At 42.4% G+C, this 25,849-nt stretch overlaps 1 protein-coding gene across 3 annotated transcripts in view; it reads right to left on the bottom strand.

Moving 5' to 3' along the window:
• Positions 1-25,460, bottom strand: part of USP3 (ubiquitin specific peptidase 3) — a 43,971-nt gene extending 18,511 nt beyond the window's left edge. The window contains exons 1-3 of one of the 3 annotated variants that reach the window (XR_011338317.1): positions 18,819-19,040; positions 4,059-4,119; positions 1,656-1,787 (exon numbers count right to left, since the gene is read on the bottom strand). Coding sequence is in view for 2 of the 3 variants with exons in the window: in XM_069867127.1 (XP_069723228.1) it covers positions 1,656-1,787; positions 4,059-4,119; positions 18,819-18,909 (284 nt within the window). In the remaining variant the exon portion in view is untranslated. Of the gene's footprint in view, positions 1-1,655; positions 1,788-4,058; positions 4,120-18,818; positions 19,041-25,399 lie in introns of those variants that run through there. The other 2 variants (XM_069867128.1, XM_069867127.1) reach the window with 2 other exon arrangements.
• Between the last annotated feature and the right edge of the window lie 389 nt (positions 25,461-25,849).

Raw genomic sequence — 25,849 nt, 5'->3', positions numbered from 1 at the left:
TGAGCTTCCTAAGCAGGCGCCTACCTGCTTCTCCCCAGCACAGTTTGTCTCAGTAACAGATCCCACAGTCCCCAGTTTGGCAATGCCCATGCTGCACTGGGGAGAAGGCCAGCAGGGTGCTCTGACTTGCTAGCGCGATTCATCAGGCCTCAGCAAGTCGGGCATACTGTTTGTCATCACAAATGCAGATACTACCACGACTTCAAACACCCAGCTATTAGCTCCAGAGTGACTAAAAGACAGATCATACTTCACAAAATGAAACAAAAGCCACAATACAGAACTCTGCTATTAACAGCATTAATTGGAGAAAGAGGAATTAGCTTCCCACAGCTGTTCCAATGTTGATAACCCTTTGTGTATCACCTAGAAAAACTGCATTGCTTCTATTGTTTTCACACAGAAGCATAAAAAAATGCTGGCCATTTAAATAAAATGTATACAGAAGGAAAATCCCCATACATAAACTTTCTTCTATTTAACACCCATACAGCTTTTCTCACTGCTGAATGCACCATTTGAGAAATTTTTGAGCTGCTCCAAACAAAATCTGTTCAAGATGAGACCATTTAATTGCGATTTTACTTGCAGGAGATAAACATGTTTCTTACAGAAATATTTCTCATAGAACTGGGTACCTAAACTTCAGCAAACAGATTTTTCCCTGATGAAGTACACAAAAGACACCCATCAGCAGAGCCACATACTCAGTGATTTCACAAGACCACAACACATTTCCCCGAGATTTGCACTGTTCAAATCCTGCACTGCCACACTGGACAAGTAACAACATACAGGGGAAACCTTGAAGCTAACAAAGAAGCAGCTGCCAACAGTTGCTTAGGGGTGAAGAGGATGGAAGATGCTGAACACACAAAAACATTGCTTTCAATAGACTCCCAGTCTTTGCTTCCTAAGAAATGGGGAAGATAAGCTGGTAATGCTGGGTTCCCTAACTGTTCATCTCCCTAAACAGTGCTCATATCTCACTCTAAAACTGACAGAACACATCAGCCCAGGCCGTTCTTCCGTTTAAAGAATCACTTCTGTGCTTCTGCTACTTAATCCTGCCAGTTGATGCTGCTTCCCAAGCAGATTCCATCGCTTGCTCAAACTCATACAGGTTGCACCAAACCACCAAACGAAAGAAGCCTTTCTCTCAGCGTGAAGAAAAAAATTAACACTGGAAGAACGCACAAACAAAACACATACGTACACACCTCAAGTTCACATCTCCTGGGCACAAGCTACAATGCATCACTTTACTTTCTGGTATTCTGACAAATAAAGGTTATGTGAAGAGGTCACTGATTTGATGGAAAGAGTAACTACACCCAGACAGCAGCTTTTGCAATTGTAAGGTTCAGTTCTCAATATACCCCAAAGCAAACAGAAGCAACTCCAAACCACACACATAGTATTTATGTCAAAACATTTTTTCCAAGTCATCTGAAATGCAGGAGTTTAGCCGCAACCAGCCCTACAATACACATGCAAAAGAAAAGGGCTGTTTCGCAACTGTTTTTAAACAGCCAGACCTGGAAATCAAGAGATGAAGTGCTCAAAAATGTGTGCAGTACAATGCTTCACAAAGTCTAAAGTTTTCACCTTCTAGCTTGTAAAAACTTGTCCAATTATTGCATTTAAACACTTACCAGTATGTACTGTAACTACTGCAATCCATACACACGGTATGCTGGACTTTCTCCTGCTTCTCTGTTTTCTTATGATTGGTCATAGGAATCTGTGCATCTTCGTAATGCTTTTTTGCATGACCATTCACATATCTAAAACAAATGAGAAACAAAATAAGTCTTATACTTTTAAAGTTATTTAATTGACATTCATTGAAAAAAAGAACAAGACCACCTAATAAGCATCTACTATTTATACAGGTATTAAAAAGGCAATTCACCTGTGTGAAAACATTGGTTATGTTTACAATTTTCTTTTGCCCCTTTACTCTCCCACACTGCCCAAATTAATCTCTTCGTGTCCTTCACAGCAACCACAAACTGGCATCCTTGTACCAAACCCCTGAATCTGGGACCTCAACAGACTGATGCACCTTCACAACTGAGAAAATCATTAGCTCCCTTTTCCACACCTGTAACAGAGGTCATTCTACATATTTCTTTCCCATAGATTTTTCTTACAGCTCTACCTTTTTCTCCACCCAGCACTCATGGTGTTTGTGATTACTTCAAGAGTGTGCTGACCCTCATATGAAAGCACATCTATTTTAAACTTTACCATTCTGCAGCACAATTTAGTGTTAGGGCTTTCTGTTTTATAAAGCTCATGAATTTGAAAGGCTCTAGGGCTTGGGGTCACATAACTGAAAAAGAAATCTAAAATCCCACATGTCTTTTACTGACACAATGAGCATTTTCACACTAAAATCTGAGATCTAGAAAATCAAGCATCTTTAATTAAAGAAAACGTCATGACAAATTTAAGAGCCCTAAGTATCAGCGGGTAACCGGTACCATGCAGAAGCGTAGGGTCAGGTGAATTCCTGCTTGCCGCACTCTGCAGTGCCAGCTGACAGGAATTGAACATGCTCCACATGAAGGCCCCTGCATCCTACACTTTTCTCACATGCAGGTGTAAACCAGGCTAGTTAAAGCACTGGAGCCTCAGGGTTCCCGACACTGCTGTGCTGGCAGAATCCTGCAGTGCTTATGTCACGAGCCCAACCAGACAGCAGTGCTTGCAGGAGCTGGTTTTCTGCTCAACAGTGCACTGACAGGTCTGTGCTCCCACCAGAACTGCTTTGGTACAGTAATGTTCCCAACGGCTCTCAACTGGAGGAGGTACTTCAGTGGAGATCTGAAAAGCTCTACTTCTCTTCCTTTGATTTCAAACATTATCTGAACAGCAGACTACGCTGTGTGTTTTCATGATCAAAGTGCACCCATTACAAGGTATACTACATTCTTAGTCAATTATTTTCCATTTTAAGGATGGAAGCAGCGTGAGAAGTCAAAACAAACTGCATAAATAACTGACTCAATGCCCACTAACTGCACATGAGAAAGGTCGTATGTGGACAGCAATGATATTTTTGTAAAATGGTAACAAGTAAAATATTCCTAACTATTTATTTCACACCATCACATAAAATGAATTACCTCCTCCACTCTTTGCTCTTACTAAGTATAAATTTATAGAAGAAATTAATAAATTAAAAAAGGGGAAAAAAAAGGGGTTGTGCTGAAAACTCTGAGTAAGAGACGTTAAAATTGAGGCACTTAATGCTACTCAGATCAAAGAACTAAAATGTAGAGTTTATTGAACCCGCTTTAACAAAGTCACTGAGTTTAACAATGCTTTTCCTGAATAAAAGCACACCCTACAGATGAAAACAGTCCACACCTCTGATACTGTCTAAGCGTCAGCCCCAACCGCGTTCTCATTAATAAGTGCATCTCAAACATTTATGTAGCAGCAAATTTTCTACAACTTCCTGACATATAAATAACAGCCTTGACTGTATCACTCCCCTACAAATTCTTGCGGCGTACTTTGGCTAATACAGACAAACACCTCGGCGTACTCTGAAGGAATTCTGATGGCAGCTAGTTCTTATATGCTACGACAATAACTTTGTTTCCAAACTATGCTAGAGTCATTTAAGGTATTTTCTGTCTCAGCTGGACAGTTGCTATTTTTCTCAAAATAAGCTATGTCAACTTTGGACTTGTGGGTTTCCGAGAATTCTTACTGGTTTAATCCTACTACAATAGAAACACCTTTTACAGAATGAAACTTCACAATAATCTGTGCACTTTTTGAGCTGAGCACAAAAGAAAAAAAAATAAAATCACTGTACACTTTTCTTTTGGGAAAAAAATGATGTTGAGCCTCATCCCTGGATTCTCACGGGGTAGCAAAGAAGTGTGGTAAGTGTAAACATACAGTATTAAATGAGACCATGAAAGGTTTATTTCAGGGAATTATAAGGCATTCATGAAAATTTCAAATTAAGTGCCTCAGTCGAGCAACAAAGGCAAAGGTGCAATGAAAAGATTTGCACAGTAACACTTTGTACCCACCTTCCACAATGGACACTTGAGCACGTCAGACAGACCCACGGACTTTTATTTGACCGGCACACTGGAAAAGATTTGAAGAAAAAAGAAGTGTTAAATGAATAAATGAATTGGCTCCGATAGTACAGTTGCATAACACATCCCAAGCGTCAGCCACAGCTCTGCTGACTCCATCTCACAGTACAGTTACATAAAATAGCCAGTCATGTCCTCTAACCCCTGTCAGGGACTGCACTAACAGACTGAAGAAGGGGCTGTCACCAAAGCACATGAGCTGCCCTCTGGCTTGGGTTTTGGTGGAAGGCTACAGATTCACCTATCATTATATCCACATGAGGTCAACTTGGTTTTGAAATACAATGCAGAAATAACAGAAGCATAAGTAGCAAAAACACTGGTAATGTTTAGAAACCTTCCTTTTGGCTTTTAATAAGGCAGTTCAGTGAACACGGGGAATAAAAGCTGCAGCACTTCACTTTTGTTTCATTGAAGTAGTTCTACGAGAAGCCATTTTAAAGATATTGCAAGAAAGCCTGGCAATCTGATAAGAAGCACACAGAATAAATTACCGTACAATGCACAATAACACGCACCATTTACACAATAGATATTCCTGTACTGCAGTGCTGGTAAAGGCTTTATCCAAGATTTCACCCTTTTGGTCACACGCAAGAAGGTGACAGATTAAAGCTAAGCGCAGGGCTGTGCTTCACAATCTAGCCAAGACACTAGATGATGTTATCTGTTGTTTTCTGGATTTGAATCCATTATTACAAATAGTTCTCATATTTCACAGGTCCAAACCAAAAAATGTTTTAATCTAAGAATTTCACTGTGTTCACTAGGAAAAAAGTGCATCCCACAGAAATATTATTTGAAGTAACTACTTTAAACTGTTCAGTAAAGACTCCAGAATTGTTTTCTTCAACTACTGCAATTACTACTTTACTTCAGAAACACATTTTCTCACTCCTGCTTTCTGGGGTTGGTTTTTTAAAAAGATACTTTCCTATATCTAAAGCTGAAGGGTTCCCACAACTGCAATGGTAATCTTGCAGTAGAGGACAGCCAGGTAAAGCTGTTCTCACTTACTTCTCAAGCTAAAACAGAAAGAAGATATAAGATCTTCATCTAAGTTGACAAAAACGTTAGCAAGAAAATTAACATTGGGCACTGGCAAACAGAAGAGAAAGGGAAGACCTTGAATAGCCACTAGCAGCTAAAAACAGGCTAAATGGGCCACCAGTCTAACCTGATAAAATTTTATTTTCCTGAATTACACAAACTGAAAGGTAAAAAATTAACCAGAAGGAAACAGAAGCCAAACCCATTCAGGCACTTAAACACAGATTAAGTGCTACATGAACAAACCACTAACCTACACCTTCCTTGCCAGGAACATGGAACAGTCTTCCCAGCACTAAAATCCCAGCAGAAATCTCCCACTTTGGAATAACATTTTAGCTTTCACTATGTTACCATCTGTCGGCAGAACCGGTTCTCAACCAGTAGGTCAAAGCATTATGATGCAAACTACCATTCTTACTTTCCACCATTACCAATTCACATTCAGGTATTTTAAATACCAGCACTGCTTGTTTGTCAAGTGTTAAATTCTGCTATAGTAGTGCTCATTCTGCAGAGTTCAGACCAGGTTTAAGTGTCATGCACAAAGCCAGCAAACAGGTCCACCAACTCTGTACAATGCCAAAAAAAGTGTCCACAAAAATTTTCCATCTTTCGTATCAGGAAATAGGAAAAGATGGGTCATTTGTTCACTTTAACTTTTAGCCAGAACTTTGCTCCAATTGCATCACATCAGAAATGGGTAGTTTATCTTCTGCACAAACATCTCCACCCACAAAGAACTCAAATAACATAGAAGTGACTCCCACTAAGATTAAATACACAAGCCAGTATTAAATTTGTGACCCACAGCCGCTGTGTTCTGAGAGGATTACACGAGTGATATTTTTTTTAAAGGTTGTTAAGACCACATTCTGTACTTCTCTAAGGCTGGCTCAGTAGATACCTGCATTAAAGCCTGGCTCTCCAGGTATTCCTTAATTCAGATCCTGAAGCAGTTACTGTCTGTTACTTACTACTGATAAATCAGATGAGGCCAGGAGCTTCAGGTGTTAGGACTCTTAACAGGATAGGCACCTTGGAACGCTCAGCAAAAGTACAGGCATTGCTCTGAGCTGCTTATAACCTAAATTAAAGGTCTTGACAGTTTGGCATCTGTAAAGAAAGTGCATGCTATTCCTTTCAGATGCGGTACTGACTGAAGACACTAGGCTTAAAAGTAGACCAGAAACAAGAGAGAGAGATCTGTAGCAAATCGCTTCTCAGTTCAAAGCATAAGACACAGCCCTGGAACTTGGCCCTTAAAACACACTTGGGTGTTCAAGACTTCCAGGATCAGAATTGCAAGAAAAGACTCTCAAACCCATTCATACAGCTACATATGTCTTCCCTCAATAATTAGTAGCTCGACAGGGATTTCAGTTTGGGGTTTTTTTCAGTGCTATTTACAAAAAGGGAGGAAGGATGCACTACATTAGCACCCTGTACTTTGGAATAAAACTACGTTCAACAAACAACCACGCTAAAAAAACCTTAATTACCCGTGTTTGTTACACCTTATTTAGTGATACACAGGCTAAAACATGCTGGGCGTTTTTCTCAGCTTCAGCTGAAGTGGCTACTGCAACCGCTCCCAACTGCCTCATTTTGATGTATTTTTAGAACAGCTTTAAGTGGTTAGGCAAAGAGGACACTAACAAGTCCGAAGAAAAGGGAAAGCAAATCTGCAATGCCACAACATTGGCTGAGGCAGCAAGCATTTGCCATTTTACATCAATATCAGCTTATTCAGAAGCTTAGAAACATAATTTTTCATAGTATATCAAGAAGGGGAAATACTACCTTGTACAGAACAATTTCTCTAAGCAAAATCTGAATCTTCATTTGTCATACAGCCCTCTGTAAACGAGGAGGGGCACCAATCCACCCTCAAGAGAGCAAACAATCAAACACCACTGCATACAGAGTCGAACATAACTACGGGAATATTCAAAGATGTCCCTCCCCCTCCAGCTTCCACTCTGTAACAATCGTCCTGATGTTCATCAAGCTACGCCAAACAGAATGAGTAAGATATGGCTAATCACTTTGGCACTCTCATCACAGGGCCCCCACCCCATCTTACCCTCGTGATCACTCAAATACTTCTGAAGCTTTGCTTTCTTTTCCTTTACTGAAAACAGACTCCAAGCCTGGTCCTGTGGAACATGAATGCTCCTGACAAATGCTGTATTCCACAAAGCTGCCCCTTGCCACTGTAGGAAGGTTACAACTATGTAAAAGCATACAAACAACCCGTGAATCTAATAGTTCTGTTTAAATAGCATGATTTAGAAGCTGGCAAGAGAAAAAAAGCAGCAGGAAGAGGAGGAGACAAACAGGAAGCAGCTCCTGTGAGGCAGCCAAGCGAAGGAACCTGCGCAGCGCAGCGTCCCGAGAGCAGGCAGCAGCGCAGCCCTGGGAGCGATGCAAACCGGCCCCTTCACCCATCCAGCAGCACGGGTGACCCAGGGCCAGAGCTACTACAGAGCTGTGCTCATATGCAAGTTTTAAAAACAGTCCTTTATTATATCACTGAAGAAAAGGCCACAAAATAAGGTCCCTTCCAATCCAAGCTGTTTTATGATTCTATTCTAATAGCACAACAGCACAGTAAGAACCATACTTCAGTCCTTCTGTTAAGAGCACGTTAAACAGGAACAAGATTAGGGTCATTAAGCTATTTCCAACAGTCTCCACAGCCTCTACAAAACAGCCTGGACTTTGCTCTCAAAAGGAGCTGTACCAACACTAGTATCTTACTTGTAAAATTATATGGTTAAACTACAATAACATAATGACCCGCACAGAAATATCTTTGGACTAAGTGACCTTTTACAGTTGGGTTTATGTTGACACAGTAGGTCAGCTGTACGGATACAAGCGGAACTGGAAAAGGCCACTGTTACTCACCCTCAGTGTCTGCAGAAGAACAGTATTGACACAGTTGTGGCTGCACCAATGGACTGATGCTGTGCTGAGCGAATCGTCCCACAAACAGAAGCACTTGGTGACAAATACATATACAAGCTATATATGTACAGCATGCTGTGCTACGTGTAGCATGCATACACATGGTTGTAGGTATGCATGTGTGTATACACACACACTCTTTATCAGCATATCAGAACCGAGCCTACCAGCCCCTACGCCTCAGTCTTTTGTCAGTTTACTTGCAGGCAAGGGTGAAACACCCCAAAACTCAGCACTCCAGACAAAACATTTAAGGTGACACGCCAAAAGGGCTCTGAATTAAACCCCTAAAACTTCCCACATGAAATACACAAGAATTATTGTGCATCTGAGTCAGTCACCTATGAAAGCCAGGACTCCAAGTAGAGAATTGCTGGAGTCTTTAGCCTGTGAGAAATAACAAGGAGACAAACATGTTGGATTCTGTCCCTCCTCTGGGCTGATGTGCTGGGCAGCAAAAGGGCCCTGCCCACCACTGGAATTTACAGCTCTGGAACTCCCTCTGGATGCAGGCAAGACTTCCCAAAGACCGAATAAATCTGCTGAGGAGTTTTCCCCACGCAATATCCATTCATTCAAGATGTGAATGCCTCAGGTTTAACACACACCCCTCCCTCCCTTGGAAGACCTTCCTTCCAGACTACTTCCAAGTGCTGTGGGAGGATGGACATTTCCTCCTGTTATAGATGGCACTTCCCAGGAGTACGTAGTTCAACTAAAAATACTGGCAAAATCATAAGACAGGACAGGCATTAACATACACAGAAGTGCATTACGTCCAAGCAGAATCCTAACGCTATTTTATAATCAAGGGGTAAATTTCAGAACTTAAACACAGAGTCACATATCTGTGGTTGGTGTTTGTTGGGGTTTTTTCTTTTTATTTGGGGTTGGGTTTTCAGCACAGGGGAGTCAGGAGTGGTGTCTTGGAACTGTACATAAATCTCTTAAAAGTATCTGCTCTACATTGTAAGAGCTTATGGCTAGTCACTCCAGCTTAGTAACTATAATGAAAATTAAGGGAAAAGGAAGTAAAAGTTACAAGAGTATTTTTCTAAACCTCTGAGAAGGCTAAAGCCCCATTCTAGGCAGAAAATGCAAAAAAATGAACACTGTAGGCTTTGAAAACTAGACATGGTCTACAGCTTGCTTACAAACCAGCTATTTTATTCTTTAGGTTTTAAAGAGTTTCCCACTTGGTTCCAAATTTAATTTCACTTAAAGCTTTTGTTTCTATCCTACCCTCAGCCGCACTACAAGAATTTCATAAATGGACTGAACTCATGCTAAATTGTTTGGTATTAGAAAAGGAAATGTTCTATGAAAAATATGTAAAACATTGCAAAATTTGTTAGACATCTTTATTGCCTATTTCAGTAAAAGAACATTCACAGAATCACAGAATCACAGAATAACCAGGTTGGAAGAGACCCACCGGATCACCGAGTCCAACCGTTCCTACCAAACACTAAACCATATCCCTCAGCACCTCGTCCACCCGTGCCTTAAACACCTCCAGGGAAGGTGACTCAACCACCTCCCTGGGCAGCCTGTTCCAGTGCCCAATGACCCTTTCTGTAAAGAATTTTTTCCTAACGTCTAGCCTAAACCTCCCCTGTCGGAGCTTGAGGCCATTCCCTCTTGTCCTGTCCCCTGTCACTTGGGAGAAGAGGCCAGCACCCTCCTCTCTACAACGTCCCTTCAGGTAGTTGTAGAGAGCAATGAGGTCACCCCTCAGCCTCCTCTTCTCCAGGCTAAACAACCCCAGCTCTCTCAGCCGCTCCTCATAAGGCCTGTTCTCCAGCCCCTTCACCAGCTTTGTTGCTCTCCTCTGGACTCTCTCCAGAGCCTCAACATCCTTCTTGTGGTGAGGGGCCCAGAACTGAACACAGTATTCGAGGAGCGGTCTCACCAGTGCCGAGTACAGAGGGAGGATAACCTCCCTGGACCTGCTGGTCACGCCGTTTCTGATACAAGCCAAGATGCCATTGGCCTTCTTGGCCACCTGGGCACACTGCTGGCTCATATTCAGTCGGCTGTCAACCAACACCCCCAGGTCCCTCTCCTCCAGGCAGCTTTCTAGACAGACTTCTCCCAGTCTGTAGCACTGCATAGGGTTGTTGTGCCCCAAGTGAAGGACCCGGCATTTGGCCTTGTTAAACCTCATGCCATTGGACTCTGCCCAGCGGTCCAGCCTGTTCAGATCCCTTTGCAGAGCCTCCCGACCCTCCAGCAGATCGACACTTCCACCCAGCTTAGTGTCGTCCGCAAACTTGCTAAGGGTGCAATTCTAGACAAAATGAAACCAGACAGAGAGGAAATGGGTTTTAATTACACTATTTTAAATGTTTTGTTTAAAAATCAGCTACCACCCACATACTAGAGGAAAAGATAAGAAAAGATGAAATTTAAATCACATTTAAATCAAAGCAAGAGAATTCACAAGGAAGTAAGTTTCCTGGCAAGCATTACTAACAATACAAAAATGTCAACCATTCTTTCAGTGTCTCGCACCCTCCTAACAAAGGGATGCACGATAAATATAAGTCTCAACAGTATCAAGTCTTAGCCTGACTAAAATCACATTCAAATGTAAGAGAACTCCAATGGACTCTGAAGAAGACAGAAACAAACTACCCTCACCCTACAGCTATGGGGGGAAAAAAAACTCGAACAGTTATTCTTTCTATTATCTTTCAGCCTAAATCAGAAAGATTAAGTTTTTAGTGAGGATGAAATAATAAGTTGGTTTGTGTTAGGGACTGAACTTGAGAAATGAACTAATACTTGTGCTCACGCATAACAGTACAGATGGTTTCCTCCTCTTTGTCACTAAATAAAAGCATTGCTCAATCTCATACAAGGAATTTCACAGATGGTTAGGGTGCAGCACTCCATTATAAAGGAAAGCCATACATAATTCAGACATCCTAAAAACAACTGAGTGAGAATACAAAACACTGGTAGGTGAACAGTTTTTCATAGAATAAATAGGTCATTGAAGTCCCCAACACATTCCTAACACTGAAGAATGTCTGTTAGAGAACAATATGATTAGCCTCCTCTGCATGTAATCCACCTCCCCAGTTAGGCTCAACCACACTGGCTTCCAGTTTGGTATTTTGATTACACCCTCAGAATACGACACTGAAAAACTTGGAAGGTAAAAAAATGCATGCTTGTTTATCTGCCTATATTCTCAATCCAGTAGTGGAAGAGTAGACAGGTAGGTAACAAAAGCTTCTTTCAGGCACTGCAAACAGACATGTCAGTTCCTGAGGAAGTGGTAACCGAAGCGGGGGTGAGGGAAGGGAAAAAAGGTGCGAAACCAAAGTCAGATCACCTATAGCAGCAACGTACAAAAACAGACAAAGAATGCTGTGCTGCTGCTTCTATTATGGTAAAAAAGGACACTCTATCAATCACACAAACAGATGCTTAGCACTCAGGCCACAGCAGTGCCATCTTTTTTGGTAATTCAGTCTTTCTACATTTCATGTCAAACTTTAGGTCAAGAAATGTCAGCAGTTGATTTCCCTGCACATACCACACAAATCACATCCTACCAGAAAGGAACAGTGAGAAAACAGGCATTATTTTAAAACAGTAACATATCAGTGACAGGCCTGTTTTACTAAAAAAAATCATGACCAAAAGCGTTTTCAAACAAATTATTGCCTCTATTTCTCCTTTAAAACTAGTTTCTAGTGTTTTAGCTACTTTGATAACTAATTAAAATCTGAATTTAAATACATACACGTACACATATATTTTAAAATTAAATGCTTTCTAGCCCTCACCAATATTGATCCTCATTATAGTAGTAGCTGGCCAAGGAAAAAAAAAAAAGTTATTCAATCTTTATTTTAGAGTGAGACACACAAATATTCATTGCCAGAAAAAGCACAGCAAAGCCAAGAGTGTAACGTAATTTTAAACCCTTAAGCAAAAGAATCTTTTTGAGTTAGCAACCAATCTCAGGTCAAAACATTCAAGCTGGAAATAGGAGGGAAAATGAAGGAAAGACAGCAAGAAAGCGTCTTGCTTTCTTTCTATAACCTAGTAATTAATGTACTTATTTGTAGTCCCCACTACTAAGCAAAAGACACATTAGTAACAGCCCCTGTGAACAACAACAAATCGAATGTTCAGTGGACAAAAACATTACCAATTAAAAACTTACAAAGGGAAGGTTAAAAAAAAAGTTTTAGAAGGTGTCACAGCTACCTTGAGAAAACACACTTGTATTTTGACACAGACAAGCAGATGCTCAACTTTCACACAGAATCCTAAAGGACGTACCTATGAATTACCCTGAAAAATCAGTATCCGCCTGCTTGGTACTGATAAGAACGTCCAACCCCCACCCCCAACCTGACAGTACCACGTCTCTTCAGAGTTAAAAAGCTGTTAGCCTTAATATTGGAGGTGGGCAAGGGGGCCCTAAGTTCCAGAAGAATCACTCTGTTTTGCCAGGTTGCCTGCGAGTACTGTGATTAAAGTGGGTAATAAAATCTGTTACAGGAATTTCATAACTACGAGATCCAAAGTTACGCAAGACATTCCTAAACAGGGGCGGGGGAAGCAACCACTAGAGGACTGCTTGGACATGCAAGTTAAGATTGCTGAAGGAGAAAGTATATTCATCCCGTCGTGTACAGTTTAAAACACCAGCTTATGATCAAGGAAATGAATCATTAAGGATACAAAGTCTTACACTGCTCCTATAACAAAGACATCATAAAGTAATGATTCTTTGACCAGATATTACTCTATTTCACTCTACAATAAGAACTGTTTCCTCCAGTACTGTAAAAATAAAAATCAGGAAAGATTTAACTAGTTTTCAGACCTAAACTTCTGGTTAAGTTGCACTTTCTAACCTCCATGGATTATTTTAATTAATGGCCTTTAACCGCTTTTTACTTTGATAATGAATGTTTGTTAAAACTGACAGCAAAGCATGAACAGGTTACTAAATGAAGCAAGCGGCACCGATCAAACAAAAAATGGCCTGAAGCTTAATTTCATTCCAAACACAGGGCTTGAAATGTTCACTCTATGAACCTCAGACACAGATGTGACAGAAAAATTAACGAGACTGGCTCTGCGGGCCTTAGCACCTTGCAAGGATCAGGAAAAAAAACAGAGTAAGAATAATGCATTGATCTTGTTTAACACCTGCACATCTTGAAGGGCTTGGGAAAGGCAGGTGAAAATTATTATCCTGCTTACATTTAAACCAGCTGTAATGAGATTTGCACTAATCTGTGGATAAAACAAGAGTCTGCCACGCACGAGAGTGTCTCCTACATGCTTGTGTGTGCCTTATATTTCCCTCTGCCATAATCCCTCAGACTATCCTGTCTCCCTACCATAACGGTACAATTTGAAGTCTGAAATTTTGTTTTAATTAAATCATTAAATACTTCAAAACAGCAGTAAAATTTGTCCTTGAAAACTTACCTCCAAAATCATCATGAAGGTTTGATATAGCTTCTAAACAAAGGCAATGCATCAAATGTCTGACTAATAGGTTCCTCTGAAGCAGTCTCTTTCCTCAGCTAACATTCAAATTTTGTGACAGATTGTGATTTGGTTGAGTACAAAGAAATTTTGGAAAATATAATCTAGAAAATATTAATCACCATCAATTTAAGTTTATTGACTTTTAAAGGACACTAAGTATTTGAAAACAAAGGCTCAGCCTTTTTTAATGAAAACGAAGAACAGATCTGTCTTACAAGACAGAAATGGAGACCCTTCCACCAGCTCAGTAAACCAGCATTTTCTAACAGAATCGGTTCCAAAGCACTATCCTCTGTCACACAGCCTTGGTGGTTAACTCCCACATCAGTAACGAGTTCAAAGGCAGAAAAAATTAACAGCTTTAAGGAAAACAAGATTGAGTCTAAAAAACCCAAATCTAACAAGTTTTGCTTAAAAAGACAAGCAGGGAATTAGTTTAAGGGGATACAACAGCCTACAAAGTCTGTAGTGTTACTAACAAGCATTCCTGCATTGCAGTGACCCAGAGAAACAGATGAAAGACTACCCAACCTTGAAATTGAATTTAAGTGACTGAATAAAAAACGTAAATTTTTCTACATATTTATTTTGTTGTTTGAATGTCAGAATAAATCGGGCAATTTCCAGGCCAAATTCATTTTCCAGTAGGAAGAAGACAAACAACCCCCACACATACAGGCACAGGAGGTCCACACACCGTCCGTGCACTTACCCAAGCCTACAAGAAGCTGACTGAACAGGCTTTTTCACAGGAGGAAGGTCCTACCTACCCCGCAGCGAGTTCCAGCTCCTTCTCCTGTGTTCTAGTTAGAACGCAAAGAGGCAGTAAGGACCTCTAGTAATAAAGAGGAAAAAGCAAAAGCAGAGACAAACACTTGTGGAGATGGAGAAGAAACACCAACTAAAGGAAAGAGGGTTAAGCCTAGGTACCTGAGCTGTTACAGTGTATTTGTTTTGGCACTGACTGCAACAGTCCAATGCCAAAAAACACAGTGTGGCAGAAAGCTGTTACCTACCCCAATGAAAAGAGAACAGCGTCATTGATTTAACTAAGAAAACAAAAACTGATTGGGGGGGCAAACAAAACAATATCAAAAGCAGTCTGACCCAGTGCAGTCATGTTCTTGGAAGTTCTCCTACCCAGTACAAAACATTGGCTCTCACACATAAACAAAGCATTCAGTGATGTTCAGAGTTATTCTGAACTAACTGAATTCACTAAGTAATTTAGTAAACTACTTCAAACACAGAAAAAAGGTCATTAATGCAGTATGTGGGCTCCCGTGGTAATCACAGTTCACTAGGCCTCGAGCAGCTTCCCAGCGCTACCTCTCCTCTGGTACTTATTATGGTCCCAGCATCACTTGCAAGTGCCACAATGTATGTTACTGACCAACTGCAAAATTGGTCTTATTCATCCCCCAGAAGTTAACCTGCAAGAAACAGCTGCCAGGCAAACTTATTTAGGTTTTGCAGGAAATACCAGTCCATAGCCAGAATCCCTTTTCAATATCTAATGAAATCCTGTTATTTAAGAAAAATAATTATTCAACTGACAGTCATCTGAAAGGCAACTGTTCTAAACACACTTCAGAAATACAAATCCCCTTAAAAAAAAAAAAAAGACTGAATTGCCGTTTCAGCAAACACACTTCTGTCTGTCTGCAGCTGTTGTTCTAAAGAGAGAACTTCAAATTCTACACTGAAAAATCACCAAGTCCAGTGAGAATGAATGAATCCTCAACCACGCAGGAAAAAAGATGGAAAGACTCTTCAGACTTTCACAAGTGTGCTTAGCAGATTGAAATCTCATTTAGGTGAGGTATGGCTCCCTGTGGTTTCATGAGACGAGGAAAAGTTGTTGAGAAATGCCACATCTGAGCTGCTCCAGAGCACTTTTCATAATTACATGATTTGCACAACAGGGATGAAGGTGTGGCCTATCACACTAATGTGACTGATTCAGGCCCTGACACTCCGCAGTCTCTGCCAACGCCTCCAGCTACTCTGCTTCCAACTTCAGCTGAAGTTTCAGAAATTGAAGTGCATGAGAAAACTGCACTCTAATTGGAATTAGCAGACATCCGCATGCAGTATTTCACGTGACAGCACTGATTAAAAGCTGTTTTCAGTTTCAGTACAATTTCTACTGTATACATTCATCTCCTCTTAAAGGCCCAGCGACAAACTCTCTCTGGATCTGCAAAAAGACATCTGTGCTCTCTTTTGACAGTCTTTAAGGTCCTTGGAGCAAATACGTGCTGGTTTCTGCATCGCCTACTGTACAGAGCACCCTTGACTGGATTAAATAATCAAAGGAAAGCAAGCCATTTTCTAAATAGGAATGCTTAAACCCTCAGACTTACAAACTACACAATAGCAATATAATAGGCATTCTAGAGACACTTAAAAGTTACCACACACCATTACTCTCTAATTTGGAGCAAACCCATTCATACTTGGATCAACACACTAGCCAATGGTTCCTCTTACTGCTTCTTCAACAGTCTCCCTTCATCATAAGACCTTCGTAACAACCGTCTGGTAGCTGCAAGGAGAACTGATTTAGGCCAAAAGAGCCATTCAGGCTGGTGCACAGAGTCCTCTAAGCAATCTCCTAACTTCAGCAAAGCTGGCTTCAAATATCAGCATTGACTGCAACCCTCCTCCATCAGACAGTGACACAATACCCAATATCAAATATTACAAAGCGCCTCCATAATACCTTGTAAACTTATTATTGCAATCAGGAGTTTTTGTGGAGAGGCAAGGAAAAAAGTACTTAACCAATATGCATCACTCAGTGTGGCAATTCCAGCTCCTCAAATCGCAGAAGCACTAGATAACGATAAAAATAGCCACTGGCAGTCTGAACTGGCTCTCCAACCTATTCTGCAATGTTTTGCTATCGCGGGCAGATCCCCTGGCTGCCACAAAGCTTCCGGTATCACTATCTTCACTCACTCTCCTTTTCTGGAAAGCTCAACAGCAAGTCTGAGTCATTTTAAGATAACATGCTTGAAGAGAGATACCTTATTATTACAGATTGCAGAAAATTACCATCTAAATATTCTTCTCCAACTGAGGCAACACCACCAACAAAACGATCTAAGCCCTCAGAACCTTAGAAAACAGCATCAAAAGCAATAGAAAATGCACTTTGTTTTGAACACGGTATTTCTGGGTTTTTTTTTCACAAAGTTGCCGCAAATCCAGCACGTAAGAAATAGTATTTATTGTGAATGAACAAAAAGCAATATGACATACCTTTAAAAAAATGAATGTCACTAAAATGAGCACAAACAGGAAAGACACAGTCAGTACTCTATATACCAAGAAAGAGTTAATGTAACAATTGTCACATTACTAGAACCGAGAAGGGAGGCACTACATTTTACCATACCGGTAGGAATGTAAAATTCATTTTTAAAAATAACAATTCTCATTTACTTTAAATTACCAAGAGCCTGCTGTTTGTTTGCTGGAATGTTTTAAATTCAACATATCTACCTTTTTCTCTAGTCACTTGTTAAGAATTGAATAGCTATCCATGGCAGCACCGCATGACTTCTTAATTTTCTAAAAAAGCACAGCAAACAGAGCCACTCCCCTAGACCCGGCACCCTCATCAATCTATTCAGCTCCCCAGCGTGGCTGGCACCTTCCTCCTGCCTCCTAGCAGTAATAAATCAGTCAATTGCCCAGCAACTGGCTCTCCCTGTAAGTGCTGCTTTGGGAGAAACACCTCTAAACAACAAAGAAAAATGTGTTCCAAGCCCTGAACTTCTTTGTTGAGCAGCAGCCTGCCTAACAGGGCTCTGCAGCCGTACACTGGCTGATGTTTGAAGTTGGAAAGTTATATTAATACTTGAGCATATATTTTTGGCTTTGGCAATTTTATCTTTCTCAAGTTCTCCGAAGGGTGGTTCCCTACTGCCATATGCTTCTGGTTGACAACTTTGCTTACCCAAGATACTCTGAAGATAACAGATGGACCTACACAGTTAGCCTTCTAGTCTTTTTTTTCTTTCAGTAGAGGAAAAATTAGGCACAACAGATTTTCCTGTACTCCTCCTTCCCCTCTAATCATTCTCCACATCGTTCCACTGCGCTCCCTCTGTGAGAAACGCTTACTCACTGGTAAAATACTGAAAAGGGCAAAGTCTTTGAAGCAAAGGCAATAATATTTTTATTTTACAATCCAGCGCTGAATCGGAGGCCTTTCTAAAAAAAAGGCATCCCATCTTACCAAAGCAGTGGGTATAGATGGTAGTTTTAGACAAAGAACCGTCTAAGTCCCCAAAGAATGTTTATTTTTTAGGTTATCCAACCATGCCTGGAGACTCCCTTCAGGTTCTCTCCTGACCTAAACCAGCTACACCTTACAAGACAACTAAGCATTTAGATAAATTCTTGCAACTCTAAGAGAGTGTTTATTCTTTCAGGTTATTCACCCATGTCTGGAGATTGTCTGCATATCATCCCTTGATACAAGCCAGATTTGTATGACAAGATAATTAAACATACAAACCAGCTGCAGCAAAACTTATCGATTAATTCTCACACCTCTAGAATCAAACCAGGGTAGAAGAGCTGGTTTGGCCGAAGGAAGCGGCAGCAGAGCGCACCTTGGCTCGGGAAACCGCAGCCAGGGGAGAACGGGAGGAAGCAGCCGCCTTCCCACCGCGAGACAAAGGACACCCACCTTTCCTTCAAGGAAAGGAACACCTTTACCCAGCTCTCGCACGGGGCTCGGGGTCTCCAGCGCCCGCTGCCCCGCCGAGCGGAGCCCAACGCCCCGCGACGGGCGCTGGCAGCCCGAGCCCCGGCCCCACAGGCAACTGGAGCTGAAGCACCGCTGGCGGGGATCCTGCTCCTCACCCCTCCTCTGCTCCCCTTCTCTTCTCCCTCTCCCCTTCTCTTCCCCTTCTCCCTCTCCCCTTCTCTTCCCCTTCTCCCCCCTCCCCTTCTCCCCGTTTCCCCCCCTCCCCCTCTCCCCCTCTCCCCCCTCCCCGGACACGCACAGCCCAGCCCGAGGCTCCCCCGCCGTTCCCCGCGCGGCCGCCTCCCCCGGCCCGGCCCGCGAGGCCCGCGGGGAACAAAGGCGCGGGGGCCGGCCGCAGGCCGCGCACTCACCGCTGCAGCACCAGGAGGAGGGCGAGCCCTGCGGGAACTTGGCGGAGTCGGGCGCGATGCAGACGCTGGAGCCGAGGTGCGGGCACTCCATGGCGGGGCGGGCGGCGGCTCCGAGCGGCTACAGCGGCGGCGCCCCGCGCGCAACAGCCATCTTAGGGCCCGCCTCGCCGATCCGCGCGCCGGGCTTTGCGGGCCGCCGCCCTCCCGTCCGCGACACGCGCCTCCTCGCCACGCCTCCCGCCGGGTTTTCCGAACGGCCGGCCCCCGCTCCACCGCACGGCGCCACCCGCCGGGCTTTCCGAGGCGCCGGCTCGCCGCTCCGCCCCGCCCCGCTCCGCTCTCCGGGTTTTCCGAGGCGCCGGTGTCCGCTTGCTCCTCGTCCCCTCAGCCCAGCGCCCCCTCAGCCCAGCGGCCTCCCGAGCATCACCGGAGTGCAGCTTCTCCTTAGAGACACCGCAGGCCCTGCTCACCCCGTGTCTCAGCCGATAATTTGGAAATATCTTCGCCTCTGGGTTTTTTCACCCGGCCCCAAATGTCCCTGTATCCCCCCCCTCTGGCTGCCACCGTCAGGGGTGCGGGGAGAAGCACAGATTTTGCATTCCAGGTTTTGCAGAGAAGCAACAGCTCCAGGGCCCCGCAATCCGCAGGATTCATACAAATGTTCTGCTGAAAATACTTGGTTTCTTTTCACGTGCAACAAATAAAATCAACCACTGTAAAGCCTGAAAAAGTGGGGCTTTTTTTCCAGACGCCTTTGGCCACTGACCATTACCTTTCTTTTAAGATACAACTAGTCAACTTGCAGTATTACTCATGATGGAAAGTGCCCTTTCTTCCTTGCTGTGGGGTCACCAAGATCCCCATAATGAAAGCAGAAAAGGTGCTTGGGATTGCAAGGGGCTTGGGAGGGGACTCCCTAGAATGACAGGCACCACTTGGCTGTGAAAAGCTACTAAATAAAAAGGTATCACCTTACCAGGATAGGCCTTTAATCTTCCATCCCTGATGTTTCATGTTTAGGAGCCCAAACCATCCGTACTGTGACACCTTGTTCTTTTTTTCAAGATAATAACACAGTTCTATTCCTCCTTTCACTTATGGGTTGACAGCCTTTCAGTAGAACTCTGTAAACAGTGTAATTTTTCCCAGATATTTGTGTGTTTTGTTTTAGTTACCATGCCCACAGCAAATGCAGTAGCCTTTAAATTTTTTATCTCTGGTTGCCTAGATAAACACTTAAGTGAGGATGATCAGTCTGCCAGAGAGCCGTGATGCACAGCAGTTATGCCATATGTGAGGATGCAGAAGGACAATGTAGACGAGCAACAAGTATATTTGTAATGCAGCCTCTTTGCCTACTGAAAAATAACTGATCAATAATGCAGCTCTATGAGCACTCGGATATCAGAAGCACTGCTACAACAAGGCTAGTTTTAAGTGGCTTGCAGTGAGGCATCGATGCTGAATGCAGAGTACAACCAGGATAGAAGCTCTGGGTAGAGGTCTTCTCTTCAGTTTGCTTTTCCAGGAAGTACAAATCACTTGATTTGGAACTGGATTTGAACCTTAATTTGCCTCCCCGTTAGATTTCGTCTAATATGCAGCAGCAGAATTTTCCATGTGATCTTAAGTTCCGTCAAAATCGGTAGAGAAACATCACTCAGTGGACCAAGTGAAGCAGATTGTTGCCCTCAGCGACCTCCTCATTTGCTGAGAAATTGGAGAGTGTGGAATGAAGAAGGTACAAAGTGCTAACCCGAAGAACTAAAATCTAATTCAGCGTTTGCCAGACAATTCCTGGGTACCACCTGGCAAGTTATTTAAGTCAATATTTTTTAACCAAGTAGACCTGTTTGATTAAATTTGAAGTCTGACCTCCTTCTCAACTACTGCTGAGGAGAAAAAGGCCAGCTCTGTTCAGAGCGCACATGTTGGAGTCTTCCCTACGGCTAAATATCCATCTCAATTTCCAGATTAAATGCATGAAGATAGAAAGAATATCATCTCCCTGGCACGTTTCTTCTTTTCTACATGGTAGACTCAGAACGTGTGGAATGAGATTGGCAGATGACCTGAGCACTCAACTGAAAAAGATATTAGCAAGCCTTTTGCTCTGAACACATAAAGCAGTAACTGCTCTGAAAACATTACACACCAATCTAGACCTACTAGAAACTTGATAGATTTGGCTTTCACCTCTTATTTCCCTAAGGTGTAAAAGTGAAGCATACAGATACGATGTCGATAGCAAGGAAAACCACTGCAAGGAAATGAATTCTTTACTTAGTGCAGTTGCGACTGCGAGGCAGACAACTGCCGTGGAAAATGTCATTGGAAAGCATCAGAATATAGTTCTAATACAGGGTCTCAGCTTAATAAAAGCTTTACTAGAGGCTGGTTTAGCAGCTCTGCGAGTAACGTGCCATCTCCGCAGCAGGCAGAAGCTTAGCAGCGTGCATCTGTGTGTGCAAATACACTGCAGCACATTAAGTAGCACAAGCACATTTCCGGCAGCAGGTTGTCTCATAAACAAATCATTTCCATTTCCTGCACGTTGTCTGGAAGTAAAGGTCACACACTTCTTCTGTGTTTGATCATAACACCACAAGCAACTCCCTTTACAAGGTTCAAAGATTCTTCTCTGCAATGCAAGATACCCAAGATGAAGGGCAAATTTTAACACCAGGCCAATGCCCAGAGCAAGCACCGGTGACAGTATTTAGAATTTAAGATTAAAGCCTGTAAATAGGCTCGAGTCCCTGCAGCTCAAGCCCACGACACTGCAGTGTGTGAACCTTGAGGGGGCGGTGTGACACAAAGCACTGGGCAAAGTACTGGGGGGAGCCTAAGGACAGAGCTGTGCTGCACTGCCCCTGCTTCCTCCATCGCGGGGAGAAATTACCCCAACTTCTACTTCCAAAGGTCTAATGGTTCTCTCCAGCGCTAAGGAGGGATCCCTCATTTCTTAACGAGTCACTTCTTGTGGGGAATAATGTTGACAGTACAATTGTATTAGGCTGATGCAGATTCCATCAGAACAGAAGATTAGGGATTTTTTGAAGTCTAATTCAGGTATGTATCTGAGATCTACAGAGCAGCTGTGTTCCCTAAAAACACAGGAAAGAAGGAAACTGGCCAAAGAAATTGCACGCTATGGATAGGATCCACGTGGCTGGATTGTGTACAAACACGCACACACACACATATATAAATATGGTCTTTTCCCACATATAATCTGGTCACAAAAAAAAAAAAGAACTGCTCTGATGATAAGCTGAGAGGACTCGGAAGAGAATAAGATGATACAGAATGATACTATTTTAGATAAAACTCGGGAATCAGAATGTGAAATCTATTTGCTTGTGAAAAGTACGTGTAAAGAAAATATTGTGAAAGAATTGTTTAAATTAATTTCTGAAGTCTTATTCCAACCACTGAAAAATGGTAGGATGGGAGTCCCAGAATGAACTGGGTGAACTAGTATGACTTTTTTCACCTCTAACATGTGTTACTTCCATGTGGAATATTACTACAGAAGAAGTATCATATACATCTGTGAACTGTAACTGTACACAAACAATATCACTTTTCCCTCTACACTAAACAAGACTGTTGACAGCCAAAATACTCTACTAGCTGTTTTGGCTTCTTTGTTTGCTGTAAGCTACAAAGGCATCCCACCTGTGTCTCTGCTGCACGTACTCACTTCTAGTTTTGTCCAAGGAATGTTGTACTGCACTGTGCACACATTAGATCTTGTTTTTACTTTACCGACCACAAAGAATCGTAAGTATTAACACAAAAGGTGCCCATGTCTCAGAACATTTTGATTCTGAAGTGTTTTGAATCCAAAGCAAAGCCTCCCTGGGAAAAACTTGCCCTTGTACACAAAGAAAGTATAACTTCACTGATAACTGAACTGAATGAGACTTGCGTTAGCTCACAAACGGCAGCATTTTGTCCTGTTTGGAGATCAGCTCATTACCGAGGAAACAGAAATTTTCTTGCCATGTCACCAGGATGACATTATTTGTTATTATGTTATTCTTCAGGCTCAGCTCTTCACAATGTTGAGTAGCAATCTGAATTGTGAAAAAGGAGACTATTGGTTCAGATTTCCTTTCCTTACTCCCTTCACATAACATCTGTTAACTCAAGGACTGAACAAGGCCTTCTGACATTTTTCTGCTCTAGCTGGAACTTGAAACTAAGACGGCAAAATGCAGCAAGAGGGAGATACTCAGCTTGCTCTGAAATAAGGAGCCACTGAGGCGCCTATGAGCATCACTAAATCTTTCAAAGCAGCCTTGTTAAGCTCCAAACGCCAAACTGATTTACTCATTATAGCCAAAGATGAATGTGCCAATGGCTATTCAGTGTTCTATGAACTGCTGACACGGATAGCCCTGAGTATCGAAGAACAGAGATGTAGCTGAGACTTCTGGGATTTTGACTTGCTTTACACTTATGGTCAACACTTGGAAGGTCAACACTTAAATATATGTTTAATTGTTTAAATGCATGGCACCTTGTTGGTGTGCAGGGCCAGGAATTTAATACGTAGCATAATACAATTCACATTCGAGAAAACTACCTGAAGGCCCTTTATAGACTTTTATATCTGCAATGCCTATAATTTCTTCTACTCAGAGCCTTGCACAATTAGACACAGAATAACTAAGGCAACTATTTAAAAATATCTACAGGTCTACATTACTGCTTCTCTACCTGCTAGACTCTAGAATTTACCCAGGCTGACTTCTATAATGCCTGTGTAGCCAGGAATTAATGGCGCACCATGAAAAATTATTTATTTGCACTCCCCCAGGAAGTGTTCAGTAACTCATCCACGCTCATCCAATTCACTGTGACACCGTCCCACATTAACAGGCATTTCTGTATGTTCTGAGATCTGCACGTCTAAAAGAATCTAAGGTGACGCATAACTGCAGTAAAGCCTTTCATTACTATGATCCCCTTTTGTTAAAAGAGCGCTATAATAGCAGGGACCAGAATAGATGTTCCAGTCAGTAGATGAGTAAGCTTGGTGAGACCTGCTGGGTTTTGTGGTCCCTCCTTGCCCTAAAAGATAGTTAAGCAGCAGCTGCCTAACTACATTCTGATGTCCTCACTGAGTCACATATCCCTATCAACATCATTCCATATTTCAGTTGAACCACTTTCCATGGTTCAAACATACGAGCAATTTAAAATAGGCTATAAATAGATAACTAATCACCATCTACCCCTACTGCATGTTAGCACAGTTTTGTAAAGTAGTAAACAGCTGGGAAAACTATGCAGAGATCTCATCATAGTGATCCTTTCATTAAATTATTATTGTTTCACTTGAAGATCACTTTGAATGTTCCACCACATCCTAAAAATTACTGAGGTCTAAGCAACATGAGACTTCACTGCCGTGCTTCTCCATCCAGGCCTGCATTTAGAGCATAATGAGATTTCACTCTTGTAAACATGACAGAGTATCCAAACCCAAGAAATTCTTAAACTTGTGTGATGTAGTTTTTAAAAGGGCTTGCAGTTTGGGACACACGGTTCTCGTTTGTCTCGCTTAATGCCACTTCGTGCAAGCCCGAGGGAAAATGGCAGGTTCAACATCTTCAGCACGTAAGGGCCAAAACTCTGAAGAACAGGTTAACCAAAACATGCTTGCCAAAGGCAGGGTAATTTTCTTTTGATGGGTAAATGTAACAGCTGTAATAGATCAAAAGCCTGACCTAAATAGCCAGAGCATTTAGGTACTCATAAGCATGGCAAGTAATATGAATCTTCAGGGCTTAAGCTTTACACCATTGCTATCAGTATTTCTGCATCAAAGTAAAGTTTCTCATTACAGTCTTTCTCTAAGGAGACAGAGGTTAACAAGCCTGACTTCTCATTACAGCTTCTCATCTGCATAGACAACACTGCATTTTGCCATTCCTAGGATAAAAGGCTGAGACGGAGCCAGTCTAGCCATGAAGACAAGAAAGAAAACAAAAAAACCCCTGAAAACAGCAACTTCAGTTGCTAGGGTGCTGACCAGTCTGCCTCCAAACTTTGCCGTACCCATTCTGGACCCTTCTGCTTGAACACCAACCATAGCTTGGTTGTTTGGGGTTGTGGCATAGGCGTTCCTGCTGCCAGCAGGCTTCAATTCCAGGCAGCTATTTGCTGAGATCTAGAGCCAACTCTGGCTGTTAACTACAGAAGGAGAACCAGTATGTCACTTTGACGTGTGGGAAAATGAGCAGGTATTGTTGATGGTGCTGTAAATCCATTAGCAACATGAAACCACAATGTATGTATGTATCATACAAGGAAGGTAAGACTTAGGACTACCTGCAGACTTTACTTCTTCCTGCAAGTATGCGCGCTGTGTACTTCCTGTATGTGTTGTTGGCACATGCTGCTTATTGTTTGCAAATTATTCTGTTCTCAGAGAGACCTACAAACATTTCAGAATTTCAGCAGTTTGAGGTTGTATTTACTTAGGTGGCTGTAAGTTGTCAAGGATTGTGAAGATGCACCATTAAGGGCTGAAATTAAAAGTGGAATTAAAAATCCATCTGACTTACCATTGCCTGGACAGATTTGTGCAGCTAATATGGAAAAACTCTTCATGTCTGTCAGTGAAGAAGTCATTCCCATTCCCAGCAGCACCTCTGTAAGCAAATGGTTTGCAGCAGTTCACAGTTCTGTAATAAGAGAGGCAATTCAGGATTGCTTACAATCTGCAGTGCTGGGTTATGCTGGTCCCCCTTTACCCTATTTGCTACGATAATGTGGTTATCACTGTGTACAAATACCACATTGCAGCTCTGGCCACAAGAACGCTGCGGTAAACAAGCTGATGGGAGAACTCCAACAGCCCTGCGTTCCAGGGACTGCATGAAAAATCCCCTTGTGGGGAGGTTTGAAATCAGCAGCCGTACCACTGGAGCGCTGCCTTCCCAGAGGGAATATGGGCCAGAAGATGTGGACTTCGCATTCCTGCACAACGGTTAACAGTTTTTAACATTTCTGGG

Source organism: Phaenicophaeus curvirostris, chromosome 12 (assembly GCF_032191515.1).
Source record: "Phaenicophaeus curvirostris isolate KB17595 chromosome 12, BPBGC_Pcur_1.0, whole genome shotgun sequence".
Taxonomy (NCBI): domain Eukaryota; kingdom Metazoa; phylum Chordata; class Aves; order Cuculiformes; family Cuculidae; genus Phaenicophaeus; species Phaenicophaeus curvirostris.
This window is presented reverse-complemented; position numbering and strand designations above follow the sequence as displayed.